A 23,936-nucleotide genomic window follows, 5' to 3' on the forward strand; every position below is an offset into this window, starting at 1 on the left:
AGTCTGTCAGCCCTGTTGTACTTAGTGAAACAGAAACTAGATAGAATGCTGTTGTGTCTGCATTGGCCAAGCCAGAGTGTCTGTAAATCAAGGTAAAACATTGAATTTACACCTGGAAATGTCTGCACAAGTATCTGGACTCCCGTAAATTGCAGTATACAAAGTATATTTAGATTTTAATGGAGATTTTCTGTTCTGCTTTATGTGTATCTGTAGTTTCCCACATACATCCAAGTTTCATGACATTGCATGGGAATTTGCCAAGCCCATATATGTCAGCTTCCACTGCTTTTTGTCCTGTGAGAACAGAATGCATTACTCATGATTATGATACCATGCCCATATTTTCATAAAATGACAGGGATCCCACGAAAAAAGTGGCTGGTAGGAAAGTCTGACAGCTGGAGAAATACTGCATGGAGGAGAACATGAGGCAGGATCTGTGAAAGACCTATTAAGCTTCTGTTTTGAGGCAAGACCTGAGAGAATGGCATAGCCCACACAGGTGTAGCCAGGGTCTCTGCCTGTCAGTCTGTGCCGCCCAGTACTGACAGGACGTGGGTCTCAGACACTGAGGGACATAGCTGAGGCGGCCGAGGAGGACCCCATGGGTATTACTGACGACAGAGGTGAGGGACATAGCTGAGGCGGCCGAGGAGGACCCCATGGGTATTACTGACGACAGAGGTGAGGGACATAGCTGAGGCGGCCGAGGAGGACCCCATGGGTATTACTGACGACAGAGGTGAGGGACATAGCTGAGGTGGCTGAGGAGGACCCCATGGGTATTGCTGATGACAGAGGTGAGGGTCATAACTGAGGTGGCTGAGGAGGACCCCATGGGTATTACTGATGACAGAGGCGAGGGACATAGCTGAGGCGGCTGAGGAGGACCCCATGGGTATGACTGATGACAGAGGTGAGGGACATAGCTGAGGCGGCTGAGGAGGACCCCATGGGTATTACTGATGACAGAGGTGAGGGACATAGCTGAGGTGGCTGAGGAGGACCCCATGGGTATTGCTGATGACAGAGGTGAGGGACATAGCTGAGGTGAAAGCCTCCGCAGGTTGGGAGCCTCTTTCCCCAGCTAAGGGATGAAGGACGTCCCTCCAGCCCAGGGGTTCTGCAGGAAAGTCCCAGGACCATCCATACCTAACCCCTAATCCAGCCTTAGCCCCAAGCCCCTGTCATATACCTGTGGATCTCAGAAATATCAGCCCAGCTGCACTTGTGCCTAAGCAACACCTTGACAGCTGTATGTTTGCAGTGTGATGTTTGCATCATTCATTTGTCAGTTTTGGAAACAGTATGTGCTACATACTAGAAATATAAATGTAAATATGTGCAAGTGGGTATGTCAGTTATGTCTGAAGGCAGAGAGATCACGCCTGCTTAGGTAAAGGATGGGGAAACAGGTCAATCCTGTAAGTTAACATTCTAAAAGTCAGCTACAATTCCAATACAGTTCTTAATTCCAATAAAGTTCATACTAATTCAAAATTCTGTAGCATTCAATTGTGATTTCAAATCAATTCTAACAGTATATGTGATTGTCGGGAGGTGTGGGGCTTCAGGGTGTAACCTCTGGCTCTGCCACCCCCCCCCCCCCACTCTGTATGTGAAGTTTGCATGTTCCCCCAAAATGAGTTTTCTCCTGCTTCAGAGACTGAAAACATGTGGCCAGCCGATAGGGATCTCTAAGCTGTCCTTAGTGTGTGATTGTGTGTGTGAGTGTGTGTGTGCTCTGCTATAAACTAGTATCCTATCCATCGTGTCCCCTGTCCTTAGTGTGTGATTGTGTGTGTGAGTGTGTGCTCTGCAATAAACTAGTATCCTATCCATCGTGTCCCCTGTCCTTAGTGTGTGATTGTGTGTGTGAGTGTGTGCTCTGCAATAAACTAGTATCCTATCCATCGTGTCCCCTGTCCTTAGTGTGTGATTGTGTGTGTGAGTGTGTGCTCTGCTATAAACTAGTATCCTATCCATCGTGTCCCCTGTCCTTAGTGTGTGATTGTGTGTGTGAGTGTGTGCTCTGCTACAAACTAGTATCCTATCCATCGTGCCCCCCGCCCTGTGCCCCCTGGGACAGGCTCCAGGCTCCCCTCACCCCTGTACAGGATAAGCAGTAATGGAGGACGGATCCACACTGTTCCAAAGAAAGGGCTCCAGCTCCTTCAGGACTTCAGACCAGCTGCTCTCACTTCATGCCTCCAGGCTTGTGGGTCTGGTTCCCACTCCTGGTTCTGCATGTACAGCTTCCATGTTCTCCCCGTGTTCCTGTGAGTTTCCTCAGGTTTCCTCCTGCTGTCCAAGATCATGCAGTTTGGTGAATTAGTGTCTCTAAATTGTCCTCAGCATGTGAGTGAGTGTTTGCCCAGTGATAGACTGGCATCCTATCCAGGGTGTCCCTGCCCTGTGCCCTGTGCCTCCTGTGATTGGCTCCAGGCTCTGTCCCATAACCCTGTACTGGATAAGCGGTTATTGGTATTTGTTGGATATTTTATCTAGTATTTAATCTTTCTGTTCCTGGGGTTGGCTGAAGCTGATCAATTAACTTATGGCATAAATACGAGATTTTAACTTAATAGTGTTTAACGAAAATGATGTCCTAACCTATAATTCCATATACCTGTATGTTATACTGTACCTCATAGCACAATAAAATAAATCAAATTACTTTTTTTCCAGTAAATCTGCTTCATCTGGAGAAAAAAGGAAAAAGACAATCTTCTAAACAAACACAAAAATTCATTCTCAATAAACTGCTCTCCTATATCATTCTATCTAATTTCTACATAAAAAAATCAAATCCTAAGCTTGTCTGGGAAATTAGTAACAGTTATACACATAAAAGTTAAATAAATGTCTGTTGTGTGTACAGTTTGTATAATGTAATATTTTACTCAGTCCAAAACCACACCTACTGCAGCCTGAGAAGCAGGAAGTTCCTCTCACTCTCACACACAGGCGACGAAACTGAATCCTATCAGTGTTTGTGGTAAAATGGCAGAAGCCAATTCCGCACTGGATCCGAACCAGTTCCGCTGTACAATCTGTCTGGATCAACTGATGGATCCAGTGACAACAGCCTGTGGTCACAGTTACTGTATGAGCTGCATTAAGAGCTGCTGGGATCAGGAGGATCATCATGGAGTTTACAGCTGCCCCCAGTGCAGACAGACCTTCATACCCAGACCTGTTCTGGGCAGAAACACCATACTGGCTGAGGTGATGGAGAAACTGAAGAAGACTGGACTACACGCAGTTACTCCTGCTGACCATTATGCTGGACCTGGAGATGTGGAGTGTGATTTCTGTACTGGGAGAAAACACAAAGCTGTCAAGTCCTGCCTGGTGTGTCTGGCCTCTTACTGTGAAACTCACCTCCAGCCTCACTATGAGTCTCCAGCTTTTAAGAAGCACAAGCTGACTGATGCCACTGGACATCTGCAGGACAAGGTCTGTTCCCACCATGATAAACCCCTGGAGAGCTACTGCCGTACCGACCAGCAGTGTATCTGTTATCTCTGTACGATGTATGAACACAGAGGCCATGATACAGTCTCAGCTGCTGCAAGAACGATGGAGATACAGGTCAGGCCAGAAGTTTTCTTATATAAATATAAAGTAATTTTAAATAAACGGATTTTGTCTTAACAAATGTTAGTGTAATTACCACAAATCACTCAAAACAAGTCTGGTTTGGTAAAATGAAAGAAAAATTAACTGAAAGTGCAAGTTTAAACAGTTCTGATTGAATTGCTACTGAATCTCCTTCAAACATCAAATCATGTGGCTGCAGCTGAATATATACAGCAAGCAAACAGGGTCAAGAGGTTCATTTACTGTTTGGCTGAGCATCTGAATGGCTGAGATGTGTGAGCTAAGAGGGTTTAAATATGGTGTGATCACACATACAGTGGCTAACAATTAACTGGGCTAGAACTGGGGCCCGTTTCAGAAAGCAGGATGTCATGCTCAGCCAGACAGCTTGTCAGATTTAAGGTAGTCTGGACTAAATATAAGTGAATGAAGGAAAAGGTCATTTAAACTGGGGCACATTAAATCCAACAAGTTATCTGGCTAAGAAGGAAGTTTGAGTTTTGAAACTGGTCCCTGGTTTTGCTAAATGGCTGTCCAACTTGCTGCTCTGGAACGTGTTTAACTCGTCTGTGATGTCATTCCGAGTTCAGAGTTCCGACCTCCGACGTAAATGGAGCTCAGCATGAGTAGCGGCTCCATCATCTCAGAAACAGCCACCGTCCTGGGATTTTAATTTCACACACTGCAGTGTGTAGAGTTTACTGAGAATGGTGCAGTAAACATGAAACAGCCAGAGTGTGAAGTAAAAGGAGCAAAGTAGTCAGGGCAGGAGTGGGACTGAATTTCTGACCAGGAATTCAAGACCCCAGACAGCCCAATATAAAACTATATAAGCAATTATATGTTTCTATTCACACATCCATTTTCTAGGCTACTGAACACACATTCTTACCTACATGCTTTAATTTTACATTCATGTAATTTTTACCGGCACATTTCACTAATATTAATAAACCGTGGAGCAGCTTTGACATAAATAATGAAGGTTGGTCACTGTGCGCTGTCCTTGTGTCTCTTCCCCGTGTGGCCAGCAGCCATCGCTGTCCTCGTGTCTCTTCCCCGTGTGGCCGGCAGCCATCGCTGTCCTCGTGTCTCTTCCCCGTGTGGCCGGCAGCCATCGCTGTCCTCGTGTCTCTTCCCCGTGTGGCCGGCAGCCATCGCTGTCCTCGTGTCTCTTCCCCGTGTGGCCGGCAGCCATCGCTGTCCTTGTGTCTCTTCCCTGTGTGGCCGGCAGCCATCGCTGTCCATCTCCTTTGTCGTCTCATTGTCTTTGGCCCTAGTGTGTTCTTCCTTTTCCCTACATGGCTGCATTTGGCTCAGTGGGTTGAGTGTGTAGCCCTGAGGCTGGGACTATCTGGTCATGGGATTAAGGCTGGTCAGGAACCAACCTCACCTCTTCCATTTCATTATTGGTTTTCTTCTCTTCCTAGTGTTTATTAGTTCTGTGTTCTCCTTGTGAAGCTTGTGCCTTGTTTTATTATGTTCCACATGTTTCTGTATTTTCTAATTGTTTAATTCCTAGTGTGTGATTAGCGTTTCTTACTTTCAGTGTTTGTTTGAGTTTTCCTAGTCTTGTGTTCATTAGTATGAGTTACTGCACCTGTTGCCTGTTTTCCCTGCACCGTTGGTATTGGTTAATTGTCTTATGTGTCACATCTGCCACTTTGTTAGTTCGGTTGTCTTTTGTATTTAAGTGCTTGTCATGTTTCTTGCTGATTCACTGTTTGTGTGTTGGTGGTGGAATGTTAGATCATTGTCTTTAGTTACAGCCTGTTTTTCTACCTGGTTGCTTTTCCTGGTTATCTTCCCTTAGTTGCCCATGTGATGGCAAAACAAAGCTTTCCGAAGCAAATGTTTTGAAAAATGGTTCAGTACTCGAAGTTTTTCTAAATGGTGAACATTAGTGACACTAGGTGGTCAAATAAGTAAATAGCAGTTAATTTTGACTGAGTGTAGTGCATCAAAATAAATGCAAATAGGCAAACATTCAAGTGGTCTGTAGTGCTTTATGAACATGAATGTACTGGTTAAGTTGGGCTGTACAGTTTCTTATGGATTGGGCTACCTGTGAATTACCTGGGAAGGGGTGCTTGTGTAACTCGAGGGGGTATTGGACTGCAGATGTTTGTTGAGGAACAGTATTTGTTGAACAGTGTGGGGACTAAGTTTGTTACGTTTTTTGTTTATTCACAACTTCTGCTTTAGAGAATATCCACTGACACAGAATGGAGGATGATGGAGTGCAGAGAAACTGTATCGCAAGTTCACATGTGTGTTTACACAGCCTTCTGCATATCCCAGAACTGCAAAGGGTCTTCAGAACGCAGTATATTTGGGTCACTGAGGTACTGCTGAACCTCCACAGTAGCATCTGCTGTAGAACCCTTGACCCGTTTGCTCTCCCCCATCACATCACTGTCCAGAAGATCCTACAGAACTGGAACTAAAATGACAAAACATGAATCATTATATACACTGTGCATTTTGTACTGTGCAATAATAACTGTAAACCCAGTTCAGGTTAATTGAACATTTTCATTAAAACGTGAAAGGTTGCAACACTATCGGTATGCATTGCAGTACCAGATGAGGTTCCTGCAGGCTCTGGTACTGGTGCCTGATTGGCTACAGAAACCTGCAGTTTTATATCCTGGATCCAGCAGTGTGCCCAGTGTCATTATGCTCATGATCTCATAGACTGACAACCTCTCAGTGAGCAACTTCAAGAGGTTCTTGCACAACTGCTGGGCCTTGACATTCTGTGTCTGGGACAGTTTCAGATTCACAGCATGTCTAAGCTTGCGAATGAGAGGAATTACCTTGGATCCTGATACTCTCTTCTCTTCTGAAAGTGCAACAGTTGCCTCATTGAAATGTCATAAAACACCCAGACACTCAAAAATTATGTGATATTCCTCTGAAGTCAGGGTTGTGAGCTCTGTCCTCAGAGTGACCAATGCAGCACCAACTGGCTCTTCTTGATCATGTGATCATTGCAGCATCGAATAGTTGCTATTCTAGCTGGTTTCCACTTCTTGAACCATTTTGAGAGTGGGTCTGCCCATCTGCTGTTGGATTTGACAAAGCCTTTCTCTAGCAGTTGTACTGTTCTGAAGTAGGTCACGATCTGTCCTTCCTTGGATCTGATATCGTCAGGGTCCTTGTGTCTGATCAATGGCTTCACAAACGAATTCAGTGTATGAACAATGCAGGTTGTGTGTCTGACACAGGTAATCATATTTTGTGCAGCGTCAGTGTCAAGCATCGGACATTATTTTGTATTCCCCGCTCCTCCATCAAGGCTGCCTTGACTGCAGCCATGTTTTCTGCAGAATGAGACTCTGGGAATTTTCCTGCTCCCAATAATACGGCAGACAGCTCAGTCTTATCCTTTATAAAATGGCATTTGACTGCTAAATAAGCTTCCATAAGTATGGATGTCCACGTGTCAGATGTTAGACTTACTGCTTTGGCCTTTTTCACCTCTTCCTTTGCTTTCTCTTTTTCTATCTTAAATATTTCTGCCACCAGACCCTTTCATGTTTGCCTGGATGGGAGAATGTAGGTTGGATCCCGGATTCCCACAAACTCCCTAAATCCAGCATCATCCACTATGGTGAATAGTTGTGAATCCTTCACAATCATATTGACCAAAGCCTCATCAATCATTTGCTTCTTGGTCTCTATACTGGGAATATTATGCAGATTATTGGGTAATACCCTCACCCAAATCTGATATTATGTATTCATACAATTAAACTGAACCGTAAACACAATAATGACTAATGATGATGATTATTATTATTATTTTTAAATCATTAATAATAAATTAATATTAAATTATTATTGTGATTAAAACTTACCCTGCAGTGCGTGTGCGCTGATATATTTGCTCTACAGCATGTTTGAAACCAGCATTGAGGTTTTCGCCTCATTTTTAGTTTCCAAAGCAGCCACATGTCTGAGTGCAGAAACAAGCTTCAGATGACCATGGTCACGTGTTTAGGGAGGAATGGAGGAAACCTCTAAACTGTGCTTCAGAATGTAGTGTATCAGTTTTTTGGCACATACCTCAGAGCTTCGGTGTCAAGCTTAACATCACTAGCTGCCCCATTCCCTCTGTTAGTCTGCGTGTCGTTTTCTTAGCTACTTTTTCCCTGGTGAGTTTTGACCCATTTTTGTTCCCTTATTTAGTGTCTTTCCAGTTTTGTTCAGTTTCCTTAAATCCCTTTGTCTTGGAGCTTTTAAGTGGATCGTCACCTTGTTTCCCTGCCTGCACCAGGTCGCGCCCCAACATGCACATTAAATATATGATCTGTGCAAATTCTGAAGCATCTTTAATAATCAATATTTTACACATTTTCTTTTCTGAATTTGCATGTAACATCAGTGATGCACACTATGACACGGTTTCTGTATGAATGGGTCACAACAGTCCAATATTAAACCAACTTCCCAGCAGATTCAGAGTTTTTAGTGTCGCAGGAGAAAAGATGCATTATTGTTGTTCACAGTGCAGTTTACTACACAGTGGCTCATTATCAACTGACATGCGATCTGACATAAATCAAATAGGACGTCAGTTGAGTAGCCGGTCCTGCAATGCAGCCCAGGACACATTCGCCTTCACATTACTATGAGAATGTGGCCATATGCGGCCCAGACCACCTCCCAATGTGGTTTGAGTGATCGGATCTCAGTGCATCCTCAATGTGTCCTGGGTGCGTTCACACCTGCAATTAGTGCTGTGCACTTGTGATTGGATCACCCAGGACGCATGTTAATACCAGGTGGAAACAGAACCAAAGGGTCTATGTCCATCTTATCATACCTACAGTCAATAAATAATTTATGAATATCCATCCATCCATCCATCCATCCATCTCCTAACCAGTAATCCCAGTCAGGGTCATGGGGACCTGGATCCTTTCCCAGGCAGCACAGGGCCCAAGGCTGGGGTCCACCCTGGACAGGATGATTAATGAATATGATCTCAGCTAATGAAACAAACTTATTTTGTCATCTTGTTTGCTGTCTGTAGAAACAAATTTGTGAAACACAGAAGGAATTTCAGCAGAGAATCCAGATGAGAGAGAAGGAGCTGCAGGAGCTGAGAGAGGCTGTGGCCTCAATCACAGTGAGTATGAACCTGAAGAGAAGATAACAGCTGGCTTGTGATCATGTTGAATCTTCTCTCAGATTCAACACATTGCAGATTTATAGAATTGTGGGGATTAATCAAAATAATGCTGCTGAGGGTTATTCTAGGTCAGAAATTTAATGGGACAAAGTTGCTAGATAACAGAGTTTAACCAGGCATTGCAGCAGTAGTAGCTTATTTATTTAGAAAAATACCATAAAATGCCCATTTGAGAAAAATGCAACTTTTCTCAACCCAGCATAATGCAAATAAACACCAAGAAAGTCACCTATTAAACTGAGACCTAATGGTGGCAACCAACCTGCCCCACACGGCCACCAGTCTCTGCCAAATCCCTGCAGCTGACAGTGTATGAGCTTAATGAGGGATCATCTCCAATCAGTGCTGGCTGGGTTTCAGTACCTGAGGCATCCAGCATGGTGACGCTCCAAACCCCAGCCCTGTGCTTTTTTTATACCTCCTATCGGCTCACATCACTATCGTACAATGAGGCTCTCTGGAGTCTCAAAAGGGGCCAATTGTAATTTACTGTCCTCTGCTCCCTGTGTCACCAACAGAGATCAGCACAGTCAGCAGTGGAGGACAGCGAGAGGATCTTCACTGAGATGATCCGCTCCATTGAGAGAAGATGCTCTGAGGTGACACAGCTGATCAGAGATCAGGAGAAGGCTGCAGTGAGTCAGGCTGATGGACACATGGAGAGACTGAAGCAGGAGATCGATGAACTGAAGAGGAGACACTCTGAGCTGGAGCAGCTTTCACACACAGAGAATCACATACATTTCCTCCAGGTAACAGAACAGCTACTTTGACAATAAGAAAACCAGAGTAATCAAATGGATGCATGTTCTCATTTGTATTTCAGCTAGTCTGTCATTTGTCAGATGTTAATGGTCTTGTTAATTAGATTTCTATACACATTTGTTTTGATGAAGCTGTTTAATCAGACTGTGTGTCTGTAGAGTTGCCAGGGTCTTCCTGTCACCCCTGAAGCTGGATTTGGACCCAGAATCTCCATCAGTCCACGCTGCTCTTTAGAGAACATGAGGAAGGTGGTTTCTGAGCTGAAGGATCAACTGGAGAATGTTTGCGAAAAGAAAATGGCAGAGATCCATCACACAGGTTGATAAATAAAAACATTTTTCAGTCTGTTCATGTTAATATAGACCATGCAGAGAGAGTATGCAGTACAGTCAGCCTCACGTTTGTGTCACCAAGTCAGTTTCTGTTTCCAATAAGATTAAATCTTTCTGAAAACTAATGAGCTCTAAATTCTACAGGATACAAAACCCAGATCACAATTCATGTTTCTTCTACATTACAGAATCCAAATATCTGTATCAAGTGTAACTTACCATGATTTGCAGTTTGTTAAAATGCCTGTTATTGTCTCTTATAATTATAATACCCTACTGTTGTCTCCACAGTGAGTGGAGTCCATCTCCCACAAGTAAATTCCTTTTACTCACATCCCTGTTTCTCTCTGTCTCCTTCTAGTTACCAAAGACACCATCCTTCCGGTATTAGTGCCCAGGACCAGAGCAGAATTCTTACAATGTGAGTCTGTTCACACACACGCTTCTCTCTCCCTGTATGAGGTGGAGTGTGTTTTATTGTCTTTCGTTTTCTTCTGCTAGGGGAGCTTCTCTTTCTCTCTCCCGCTGTCTCCTGACCTTTCACATTTACATGAGCTGCTTTTTGTCAGTAGCTTTTGAATCCACTTGCAAAGCAAAACAAGTTTATTCAGGGTGTTTTTCCACTGCACCAGGTACGGTACTTTTGGTACTTTCCCTTTTCCATTGACTTCTGGTTGAGTACCAGTACCAAAAGTTCCAGTACCCAAAGTACCCTTTCTTTTTTGGTACCTTGGAACTTTGAGGTGGGACTTGCAAAAGCATTCATTGTTGATTTAAAAGGTAAATTTAAGAAGCATAAAAGCCCAAAAAACAAAAAAATAGTTAACTAAAAAGAAGTTACATTGTAGAGGCAGTGTATTACTAAACTCAATTACTGCTTAATTTAACTGAAAATTGAAAAGCTGTAGCAAACAGTAACGTTGTAAGCCCTGATTATAATGAGCTGACAGTGTTTGCAGACCTCAGGTCTTCAGGAAGCTTGTACCACAGACAGGGAGCATAGAGACTAACAGCTGCTTCACCCTGCTTGGTCTTCATTCTGGGACACTGAGTAAACATTTCACAGATGACCTCAGGGGTCTGGATGCTTCATAACGTTACGGAAATTAGTGCCATTTAGTGCCTTGAAAGACAGGTAAAAGTACTTGAAAATCCATCCCGTTATGCACAGGAAGCCAGTGCAGTGATTTAAGGACCTGTGTAATATGCTCTACTTCCTTGGTGTTAGTGAGGACTCTGGTGGCAGCATTCTGGATGAGCTGCACCTGTCTGACTGATTTATTACCAAGACCTGTGAAGACACCATTACAATAGTCTAGCCTTCAGAAAATAAATACATGAACAAGCTTTTCTGTATCTTGAAATCCTTTAATTCTTGCTATGTTTTTAAGGTGGTGGGAGGCTGATTTTGTAATTGTCTTTATGTGACTGTTGAAATTTAGGTCTGAGTCCAGAACTACACCAAGATTTCTGGCTTGATTTGTAGGTTTCAGTGTCATGGATTCATGGTGAGCAATAGCTTTCAGTCTTTCTGACTGAACCAATACAGGGATTTGGGTGCTGGGAACACAGGAGGATGGGCCAGACCCAGAGAAAAGAACATGGACGCGTCAAAGGAAAGAAATTAACAAAACATAACACCTCTTCCCTACCATGTTAAGATTATAACTAAAATCAAAGATAGAAAATAAAAACCCAGACTACACTAGGTTTACCCACCCGAACATAAGTACAGAAGGTGGCACTCGCCCTCTAACCCAGTGTGTTTATACAGAGAGAGGACCTACGTGTTAATGTATGTGCACACACTTCTTACCTGTTCAATTTCACAAGGTGGGGGGGATTGCAGAAGACAGGAGGAGAGTATCAAAGACAACAAATTCACCAAATGACACTAACAGCACATCCATATCTCCCCTCCTAGACACATAGACACAGCCAGCTTTTGAATGCTAGGCCCCTCCCATCAGGAAGAGACCAGTCGGGATTGGTTAGATCTTCCACTAGAACATTGAGCACCAATGATGGGTTGCCCTGTATTTCAGATGGATAGGGCTTAACAGCCAGGAGCAGCAGTCCTGTTCTTGACAGATCTTGGAAAAGAGGGAGAAAGAAAACAGATATTTACACCCCCCCTTCCCATGTGACACAATAGTCACATGGGGACACTGTAATGTAGAGTTGTGTGTCATCTGTTTAAATGTAATAAAAGGCTTTGGTAACACTTCACTGAAGGCCATATTTTAAGTAATAACATTCATAATGCATTATACAACAGTTAGTTCCGAACAAGAAACCTGATTGGACGAGAGGCGTTCTGTGAGTTCCGTTATCAGAGTATAACCGCATTCAGACATCTCACACTTTACAGGTGTATCTATAAACCATTACATATGAAGGGTTGCCAGGTCCATGGTTTTCCCGCTCAATTGGGCATTTTTTGTGATCAAATTATTATGTAACAATTTTTTTTTTTGAACTTTTATTAACAACAGTCAACGTAAATACAAACAATAACCACAGTCCTGAGATTGGGGCCGAATGTAACAATTTTAACATAGAACAAAACACAACAAACCGTCCCCCCCTCCCCCATACCCTGAGACAGCATGTAAGCGAAAAGAAAAAAAACACAGACACACACACACATACACTCACCTAAAGGATTATTAGGAACACCATACTAATACGGTGCTTGACCCCCTTTCGCCTTCAGAACTGCCTTAATTTTACGTGGCATTGATTTAACAAGGTGCTGAAAGCATTCTTTAGAAATGTTGGCCCATATTGATAGGATAGCATCTTGCAGTTGATGGAGATTTGTGGGATGCACATCCAGGGCACGAAGCTCCCGTTCCACCACATCCCTAAGATGCTCTATTGGGTTGAGATCTGGTGACTGTGGGGGCCATTTTAGTACAGTGAACTCATTGTCATGTTCAAGAAACCAATTTGAAATGATTCGAGCTTTGTGACATGGTGCATTATCCTGCTGGAAGTAGCCATCAGAGGATGGGTACATGGTGGTCATAAAGGGATGGACATGGTCAGAAACAATGCTCAGGTAGGCCGTGGCATTTAAACGATGCCCAATTGGCACTAAGGGGCCTAAAGTGTGCCAAGAAAACATCCCCCACACCATTACACCACCACCACCAGCCTGCACAGTGGTAACAAGGCACGATGGATCCATGTTCTCATTCTGTTTACGCCAAATTCTGACTCTACCATTTGAATGTCTCAACAGAAATCGAGACTCATCAGACCAGGCAACATTTTTCCAGTCTTCAACTGTCCAATTTTGGTGAGCTCGTGCAAATTGTAGCCTCTTTTTCCTATTTGTAGTGGAGATGAGTGGTACCCGGTGGGGTCTTCTGCTGTTGTAGCCCATCCGCCTCAAGGTTGTGCGTGTTGTGGCTTCACAAATGCTTTGCTGCATACCTCGGTTGTAACAAGTGGTTATTTCAGTCAAAGTTGCTCTTCTATCAGCTTGAATCAGTCAGCCCATTCTCCTCTGACCTCTAGCATCAACAAGGCATTTTCGCCCACAGGACTGCCGCATACTGGATGTTTTTCCCTTTGCACACCATTCTTTGTAAACCCTAGAAATGGTTGTGCGTGAAAATCCCAGTAACTGAGCAGATTGTGAAATACTCAGACCGGCCCGTCTGGCACCAACAACCATGCCACGCTCAAAATTGCTTAAATCACCTTTCTTTCCCATTCTGACATTCAGTTTGGAGTTCAGGAGATTGTCTTGACCAGGACCACACCCCTAAATGCATTGAATCAACTGCCATGTGATTGGTTGATTAGATAATTGCATTAATGAGAAATTGAACAGGTGTTCCTAATAATCCTTTAGGTGAGTGTATGTATCATCCATCAAGTCGCCGGCACACCCAGCCCCAGAGAGAGTGCAGCTGAAAGCTGAGGACAAAACTGCGATACAAGTAGAAACAGTGAAAATAAAGACACTTAATTTAATTAAAATAGATGAGTAGATAGGTAAATAAATAAATAAGTGAATAAATAAATAATGCAGACTCACGCAGTGACCCCCAGCCAGCCCTTGACTAGCTGCCCATGTTGAAGCTCTGAAGAGTAGAGCTAGAGGGATTATTAATTCAGGCCGCAGACAGTGCGAGCAGCAGCAAGTTAAAGAAGGTAGACGTCCAGACAGAGGGAATGGCGGTCAGGAGATTTACAGTGAGAGGTTAATAACAACTTAGCTGCCAAGGAGGCGGATATCAGGAGCCTCTGCTGGGAGAGAGAAAGGGAGAGAGAGGAGAAGTCCAGAAGAAGAAGGACTGCAGGGGAGAGAGGAATAGAACAGGAGAAAAACGATGTGAGAGATCTAGCTACGTAATCGCAAAGAGCAGCAACAGGAGGACAGTCCCAGAACATATGGAGAAACATGCCAGGGACTGGAAGGGGACAGAGGTGACATAATGGATCAGGCTCTAAACCCATGAGATGGCGTTTCCTGGGAGTGGGGTACAATCTATGGACAAATTTACATTTTGTTTCCTGATGATTTGAATTTTTAGAACAGTTTTTTCCATCTGCCAGATGGAAGTGACAGAGAGGTTTGTAAGAGGTTTGCTGAGAAGGGAATAGAGACTGGACACAGGCTTAGAACTGGGGGAGAGAGTCGAAGCAAATGTGCAGAGTGGATGAGGAGGAAGAGGAGAGGAGAAAGAGAGACTACAAGCCCTAAGCACAGACCTCAGCTGGAGGTAAAAAGAATACAAAGAGGAATGAAAGTTAAACACAAGAGGCTGAAACGTTTTGAGACCCAAGCTGTCAAAAATATCGCACAGAGTAGAAATGCCAGACGATGACCATGGTGAGTTGGAGATGGGACCTACGATGTTCAGGACAGGGTTGTGGAACAGCGGAGTGCGCGGGTGTCACTTCGGGGAAGGGCCCAGCAATCGCTCGACCCTCCTCCATGTACGAAGACCATGGGAAATAACTGGACCAACAGAGGACGAGATAGATTTTAATTTAATGGGCAAGAAAGGGAGAGAGGTTAGACAGTGGGGAATGACATCCTGCTTGGATGAGAAGCCAGACAGGGGGATGCTGGGGAGGATTGATCCAACTCCCTTAGGGTGAAAGCATGGTGGTACAGTTCAAAATCTGGGAGGGCGACACCCCCATCTAACCGGTCATGGGTTAGAGTGGAATGTTTAACAGAAGGTCTCTTACCATCCCAAAGAAATGCAGAAACTACAGACTTAACAGAAGCCCAGTATCTAGGTGGAGGAGGAAGCGGAAGTAAGGAACTAACAAAATTAGTCCTCTGGAGGACGTTCATTTTAATAATGGCCAGTCTCACCTGGAATGAAAGGGAAAGAGACTATGAGGAGATCGAGACTTTAATACCCTCCAGAACATGGCGGAAACCAGCAGCTGTAAGCTCCGGGACAGAGGGGTAGATGTCCAACCCCAGGTATCTGATGGAGTCTGTCTGAGGAACAGAAGAAGGAAATGAAGAAGAACGACAGGCAGGATTCAGTGGAAGGAGAGAAGACTTTGACCTGTTAATCTTATAGCCAGAGAGGGATTCATATGTTTAAAACAAATTAAGGATGTGAGGAAGATCAGTGGGGGCATTGCCAAGATAAAGCAGCAGATCGTCAGCATATAAGGAGACTTTTTGAGGAACATCTTTAACCAGGATAGGAGAAATAAGATCAGAATGACGGAGGGCTGCAGCTCGGGGCTCTAATGAGAGATTAAAGAGTAAGAGGGATAAGGGACAGCCCTGCCTGGCACCTCGAGAAAGTCAAAGAGGAGGAGAGGAGTTGGCATTAGTCAGGAGGACTGAGGAGGGAGAGGAGTAGAGGGTCTGGACCAAGTTGGTAAAATACGGGCCGATGCCCATTTGATCGAGGAGCCTCCATAAGAAAGTCCAATTCATCCTGTCAAATGCCTTCTGTGCATCTAAGGAGAGAAGGGCAGCAGGGAAGGGAAAGGAGCTGCCTGAGGAGAACATGGTCTTGGAGAAGACCAGACCCAGGATCTGCAAGCAGAAACATACCGAACATCATCAGAAGCTGGTCCAATTTGAAGCGATGCCACTACTTGTACATACAGTTCATGTGTACGTAGAAGTTTCTTGTATCTGTCAAAACTGTTTGGTTCACTTGTTAAGCTTTTATCATTTTTTTAGAGTAAAGTAGTAATTCCTGGCATTAAAGAATATCTGCATCATGCACCATCGACCATCGCGAGCCAAACCGCTGGCAAAGGCGACCATGGCGTTACGAGGGAAGCCCTTAACAGGCATCCAGCAGCAGGCTGGGTTATCAGCTGAGCCGACATTTTTATTCAAGAAAGCCCAGCAAAGACTATACTTCCTAACAATTTGTCACTCTGACATGGGGGCGATAAGAAGAATCCCCATTATTCTCTGTCTGCTCCATTATTCTGCTTCTATTCCTATTTTCGGCTGTTAGAAATTTTAGATGTTTTACTGCTAATACTACTATTATCATACACTGTTTTACACTGTGAACTCAGGCTGTTACAATGTACATGATGGTGAATTCAGGTCTAACTGATTAAATAAAAACATTGTATATTTAATATAGTTCTAACAATATTGTACATTACTGTATATTGCACAAAGTATTCTTCTTCCTAAATTGCACTATCCTGTAAGTCCTTTGCACATTGTCTTGTTTTTGTTACACTGTGATCCCTGAGCTTCGCCATTTCTTCTCTCTGTATACTTATATATGGAGGAGATGACAATGACGTTCACTTTGACTTTGACTTTGATCTCGGGGTCCTGTTTACGGTGCAACAATTTGGATAAAGAGGGAACTGAGCTGGAAGGTGAAGCTTTCGATTTACCAGTTGATCTACGTTCCTACCCTCACCTATGGTCATGAGCTCTGGGTAATGACCGAGAAAATGAGATTGTGATACAAGCAGCAGAAATGAGTTTCCTCAGCAGAGTGTCTGGGCTCAGCCTTAGAGAGAGGGTGAGGAGCTCAGACATTGGGGCTCAAAGTAGAGCCGCTGCTCCTCCGCATTGAAAGGAGTCAGCTGATGGTTCGGACATCTATTTAGCATGCCTTCTGGACGGCTCCCTGGGGAGGTGTTTCAGGGCATGTCCAACTGGGAGGAGGCCCTGGGGCAGACCCAGAGATTATATATTATATATACCCTGAGAGATTATATGTAATATATACTACATTATAGATTATACGTTATATATATATTAGATTAGATAAGTGGCACAAAATGGATGGATGGAACTGTATTGAAAAATAACGCTACTTATGAAAGTAGGCATGTAAGAATTTCAAGTTAAAATGTCATTGTACTTTGTATATATTACACTGCTTTCTTATAAACTTATACTACCATTAAATTTTGAAGCCGCTGTACACAGAAGGACACAATAGTGTTTGGAATATTTTCTTTCTTGCCTTTGAAAATATACAGTTCGTCTGGCCACTCATTCTTAAAAAATCAGATGCCACTTTAATACTATCTGTACCATATGTAAAGACAATGTCCCGTGACAAAACATGACCATACTGCCACCCCAATTTCTGGTGGTACTGCACCTTGCGCATGCGTCGCGTTATCCTCATGTAGACGTACAGACGAAGCATGGTAGTTTGCAAACCCTACAGGCAATTTACAAGGTAATAAAACTGTCACATGCATATAAATGCGTGAAAATCTCACGCCAGCCAGTTGATCAAAGTTGGCAGCCCTGTGAACTGGCGCTTTAAATTTGTAAAACGTAGGGAAATATACACAGACCTCACTGCTGTGGTACGTGTGCAGGAAATGTCATAATAATAATTTACTAATAATAATACGTAAATAGGACACGTGCGCATATGCAAAGTACACAGCTTGACCGGAGAACTATGAACGTTTCCGTGTACGCATGCGCGGTGTAGATACGCTAGTGTTGCGCTTTGCGGAGAACCAGCCTAGATGCGTCCGCGTCCGTGTTGGGAGCATCGCTTCGGCTCGCTGCTGGAGAGAGGTGTGTGTCCAAAGTGGTTTGAAAGAAGTTCATATTGTGACGTAATGACAAGCTCACTTTTAGTGGTAATCTTTGTCGTATAATTTTATGCTTAATATGTTTGATGAATGCTGTTTGTAATTTTATTTACCTGTAATTAAGCCTATTAGTTTAACACGCGCATCATTTTGGCGCGTCTTATTGCCGTTGTCGCGCGGGCATCTGAGGTATTTCATATACTTGAATTTCCGCTTCATTTTTATATTTTATGTATCGTACATAATAATAGAGCGCAGGCTAAAGTGCAGTTCGGTCCCCAGCGAGTCTCTCAGCGCGGCGTCTCACAGCGCAGGGGGCAGCCGGAGCGCCGCAGACTCGGGCGGCTACATGAGTATATTGGGAATAAAATGTGTGTATTGGAGCGAGTTCTGTGTTAGTGAGTGTGTGAGGTGTGACAGTGATAATGATGGCGATGCTGAGCTTCGTGATGGGATTAATCGCTCTTCCTCTTGCCTACAGACTCCTGCCAGCTGACGCTGGACCCCAACACAGCACACAGAGTCCTGTCTCTGTCCGAGGGGAACAGGAAGGTGACATGGGGGGCAGAGCAGCCATATCCTGATCATCCAGAGAGATTTGACTTCTGGGACCAAGTTCTGTGCAGAGAGAGTCTGACTGGTCGCTGTTACTGGGAGGCTGAGTGGAGTGGAAAAGGAGCCTGGATAGCAGTGACTTATAAAGGAATCGGGAGGAAAGGAGTGAGTGATGACTGTCGGCTTGGAGACAATGACAAGTCATGGATGCTGATCTGCTCTCCTGACAGTTACTCTGTCTGTCACAATAATAAACAGACTGTCATACCCATAAAGCCCTCAGGCTCCCGCAGAGTAGGAGTGTATCTGGACTGGGCGGCTGGTACTCTGTCCTTCTACAGAGTCTCCTCTGATAGACTGACCCTCCTGTACAGCTTCACCTCCTCATTCACTGAACCCCTCTGTCCAGGGTTTTGTGTTTATGACGACTCCCCCGTGTCCCTGTGCATGCTGGGATAGCTCACTGTGTGCTGGAGGAATCATTTTTACCTTATCAGAGTGTCACATGTCGCTGCTTCTCCATGGCAAAGAGGTAAAATCTCTGCTTTTTAACCAGTATAACCCTTTTTACTCTGTCTGAAGTGTGACGTGTCAGACAAAAATAAATGAATGTTTGTTTAGTTGCCAAACTCATGCAAAATGACTGTTTTTCTCTGAATTCTGTTCTGTGTTGTCTGTGAATGTACAAAAACTGCCAAAACAAATTCATAGTACATGCAGTTGTACCAATAAAGTGAATTCTGATTCTGAATAAAATAAAATGTAATGAAATGTAATCCTGATGAGTGGGGGGGCTTTTCCCCTCCCCTGTATATGTACATTTTATATATTTCTGTCTATATATTATATTTGCAACCTGTACACTGACAATGAAGGCTTCCTATTCTGTCCTATTAATGTCCCGGTTCAGCGCTGCCCAAAGCGTAACTGAGTAACACACTTAATCCGCGTCTCTGGTCGCAGCAGCCTGATATCACAGCGGCGATGCTTTGGCCAGCAGGGGGCGGCAGACGGCAGACATTTTATTAACTCAAAACCTACAGCGGTCCTCAGGTAACTGAGTAAAGACAAATAATATAATCAAATTAATCATATGTTAACTAAGTAAAGATAAATGACATAAAATCTTAATAAAGTAGTACTACAACAAAAATTTTGTGATGTTGCAAAAAAACACCTGATCATCAATGATGCCGTGTAGTAGGTGATTACCAATTACCCGAAAAAGCATGAATTCTGTTTCATTAGGAATCCTAATATATAGATATAGATATATATTTAGGGTTTTTTTAAGTTTCTTTTTTACTCCACACAATTTAGGAATGAGACTGTCAGCCACAATGTGTCCCACAATACACTCACAGCGGCATTGCAGCAATACAGATATATCACTGAACACAGTGGAAAGGTGGATTCTTACTCTGACGTCCCTCCCCGTCCTCTAGTGACGAGCTCCACATTCTGTGCTGCTGCCTCTGCTGGTGGCTTGTTTGTTTCTCTCCCCCCTGTCTAATTTAGATGTGGTGCACCTGTTCCCCTGGGGGTGGGTCTATAAGGTGGGTTCCCAGCTAAGGGGGGAGGAATGGATCCAGTGGCAGCCACCACGCCGGCTTTGCTTTTGGAAGCAAGTTTCCATTTGTTATTTACAACTGATGCACTACATGTATGTTTGTATCTGCTGCTTTCAAAAGAATTTCCCCCCAACATCAGTAAATTTTATCCAGTTCTTAATCATTGAAATTCTTAAAACGTCGACAATATTGTCATGAGTAAGAAGCGTATTGGTCAATTACAAAAAATTCGCATTCAGATATAAAGTCAAAGTAATTAAACATCTGTGGCCAAGAGCCTGAAAGACCACAAGTCCTGCTACCGGTTATTGTGTTTGTGTCTGCAGCCAAGTTTCCAGCAGATCCAAATAACTCTGGGCGATGCCATAAACCACAGGCATCACCCTAACGATAAGAAGTGTGATCCGCTTATGACTGACACGCAGTAGAAACAGGATCCCATCCAACAAGGGACCCACTATAGGCTCACACAGAAATAAAGGAGAAAAACACCAGCTGCCTTTTCCAAGCTGTTTACATTCCTGCAGTTCCTCATGGCGATTGCAACAGCCCGTGTCACATGACCACTGTCATGTCCTACCCATCACATCTGCCTGATCCTCCTGTCTCCTCCCTAGTGAGACCCTGATGATTCATGCCTGTTGCTTGTTGCCCCTCGTTAGTCTTTGCATTTAAATATCTATTTGTCAATGCAAGGGTGTCGGGGAGAGTGATCAGCCCCCCCCGGCTGCCGACCCACAGAGTATGAGACGCGCTGTTTTACTTGCTGCAAGGGTAACCCCACCTCAGGTGTGGCCCCTCGACAGAGTTTATTTATACTATAAGGTAAACATACTGATATCAGGTTACATTGTGGGTGTGAACAACATTTTAGAATGGGATGGAACCAATAGGAATGTGGGAGTGGGAACAGGAACAACAGAACGTGCGTCAGAGGTGGCCTCGTCTGCTGCACGTGATAGAAAGTTACTGTTGAGCATTTACACAGGTGCTACATGGAACAAGTTATGCATCCTTGAGAATACACGTGAGTGATAATATATATATACAATTTCAACCCAACAGTCCCTCCTGTTTATCATGAACCGTGTATTCGACATCCGCCATCCACATCTTGCCTAAACATTTTCTGTGGGCGGCATCACTAAACAACGGTGTCATCATGTTCTTCATCAGCGAGGAACTCTTGTTGGCTCAGGGCAGAGTATGCTACAACAAAAGAATTAACAACCATTCTGCTAATCACAGCTTTACAACATGGTATAATGCAAATGGAAAGAATACAAAGAAAAATCAAACATGTGATAACCATTATTACAACAAATTTGAAAAGTCCGAGCCATCCCCATTGAAATAGCCAATCAAACCAAGATGTGCTAGGGTGAAAGTCCGCGGCCATGACTTTCCGAAGATCTCTGAGACAGTTCATGGCGTCAGTCATGTTAGGGGATTGGACATTATCTGGAATGTATGTACAACAAGTATTGTTCAATAAAACACAAACATGTGAGTGGTTAGTTGTAAGAGGTCTCAAATGGGAACCATCGTGCGTCCACCTGGGGGCGCGGCGAGTGTTATCTGATGCGGACCTCGTCCACAAAAGCAACCCGCTGACTACAGTCAGGAGGACCAGAAGCCATGTTACAAGGAACCGCTTACAGTCAGCCATTCTAAAAGTGAGTGCAGATCAGTTGGTTTCTTCACCGGGTTGAGACGTCGGCACCCTATTGGTTACCGCGCCTTTGTAGCGGTACTCCGTACACTGCTACTCCGTCGGTTGTACTGGCTCCTGTAGGGGTTTAATGAGCTTGCAGTGACTCCTGTGTATCCACGATGGTCGCTCCGCTATCTTCACGGCTGTCGGGGTCGTGAGGAGCACTTGATATGGGCCGTCCCACCTGGGAGAGCTCCAGTCCTTCCGAAGGAGGACCTTGACGAGAACCCAATCTCCAGGTTTGAGGTTGTCCTGTAATACAGAAGCAGAATTTACTGGCAGACTACTGGGTCTTTGTAATTCTTGAGAGCGCAGCAGTTTGCTCATCCAATCCGCAAGTGTTGTTTCCCTGTGCGCCTTTGTTATGTCACTCATCTCTGTAGCTAGGGGAAAAGGCCTACCATGCACTATTTCGAACGGCGTAAGACCTGCTGGGGTTGGCGTGATTCTCATCCACAATTTTACCAGAGATAAGCATTCCGGCCATGGCCTCCCTGTCTCTTCCACTGTTTTTCTTAGCCTAGTTTTTATGGTACCGTTGGTTCTTTCCACTAATCCTGCACTCTGAGGATGGTATGCGCAATGATTCTTTAGTTTAAACCCTAGCGCTTGAGAGCACAGGTCCATTGTTTGATTTACAAAATGGGTACCGTTATCCGATCTGATGGTTTGGGGAATGCCATATGTAGGGAAATAACTGCCTACCAGACATTTTGCAACCGTTATCGCATCACAATGTTTTACTGGGTATATTTCGACCCACTTTGAGAATGTATCAATTATTACCAAACAGTACTTTTTTCCCTGTGACCATGACAGCTCTATAAAGTCCATGCGAATGATTTGAAACGGGTGTTCTGCTACCGGAAACTGTCCTCTCTTTGGTCTCAGGTTGCCCTGGGAATTATGCTTACAACAGATAAGGCATGATCTACAAAAGTTTTTTGCATAATCAGAAAAATTTATAGTATAGAAATGTTGATGTATTATATGTACCATCCCTCCTGTTGAGACATGGGTATTCCCGTGGCTCACCAATGCCGCTGTTTTGTATAAATTTTTTGTCTGGTGTCAATGAATTGAGTAGGAGATGGGGGTTTGGGACATCTGGTGCTGCATGTTGCACGATGTCATTGATTGGTCTCAGATCCTGTACCATTTTCCATTTACCCGTATTTGCTTTTTGCACTGGGAAAATAGGGGTATTACACGTGGACTCTGGCGCCCCCCTCAGTATCCCTGATGCCAGCATGTCCTGCACTACTGGGGCTATGCCTTGTTCAGCTTCAGGCTTTAATGGGTACTGACGTACCACTGGGCGGTGATCTGATCTCAGGGTCACTTTGTAAGGAGGGAACCCTTTAATCAATCCTACATCTGTAGGGGAGTTGGACCACAGTCCCTCAGGGATGTAGCTCAGTTCTGGGTCCTCCGTTGCCTCGGCTGATAATAAATCTTGTCATTCAGGTTCGTCTAAATGTGTCACTGGTGTGACTTTAATTCTCCATCCGAGGGGGAACCTCCAAACCCCTGTGCATCTATCATGTTTCCAATCTGAATTTGGGTCTGGCTGATAAGACGCAGATCTGTGAGAGGCATCTTCCACAAAATACCTGAGATCTTGCCATCTACCCTGGGGTGGCTTTGATAATGACACATGGGGCACCTTTTCCCTAAATAAATTTTGTTGTTTAGGATCCAATAACACTGAAGCTGCAGCGTAGCCAGTTGTGGGATTAACATACAGATACTGCAATGTGACCTGGGGTGGTCCCATAGCGTGAAACTGCCGATCATATCGGTAGTCGGGGCCAGGTGTGGGTTTGTACCACATGGTCACATGAAGGCCATCGTTGGGCATAAATTGGACCTTATCTACTCCCTGCTTTACTCTAGTTTTCCTTAGCAACTCCGGAGCTTGTGGTGTTTGGCCTAGGTCCAGAGACCAATAACACTGCGGAACTGACGATCCATGGACCACTAGAGCTTGCCTGTCTATTATTGCTTTCATGTCTGTGGTCGTGGCAACAATGCTTATGCCCATCTGGACTATAAGGTCTCTTTCTAGTAAGTTTACTGGGCATGACGGGCTCACCAGAACCTGGACCTCACACTCTGTCCCTGTCTCTTCATCTTTTACCGTTATGGGATTA

General features: G+C 44.2%; 1 protein-coding gene across 1 annotated transcript; it reads left to right on the plus strand.

Annotated features, from left to right (window-relative positions):
* The first annotated feature begins 3,006 nt into the window (after positions 1–3,006).
* LOC140588986 (tripartite motif-containing protein 16-like) lies at positions 3,007–19,274 on the plus strand. Its single transcript, XM_072711645.1, has 5 exons — positions 3,007–3,597; positions 8,648–8,743; positions 9,325–9,558; positions 9,730–9,889; positions 18,425–19,274. The coding sequence occupies exons 1-5, from the start codon at positions 3,007–3,009 to the stop codon at positions 18,955–18,957; spliced, it is 1,614 nt and encodes a 537-aa protein (XP_072567746.1). The 3' UTR covers positions 18,958–19,274.
* Positions 19,275–23,936: the final 4,662 nt, after the last annotated feature.

The sequence above is a fragment of the Paramormyrops kingsleyae genome, chromosome 4, assembly GCF_048594095.1.
Source record: "Paramormyrops kingsleyae isolate MSU_618 chromosome 4, PKINGS_0.4, whole genome shotgun sequence".
Taxonomy (NCBI): domain Eukaryota; kingdom Metazoa; phylum Chordata; class Actinopteri; order Osteoglossiformes; family Mormyridae; genus Paramormyrops; species Paramormyrops kingsleyae.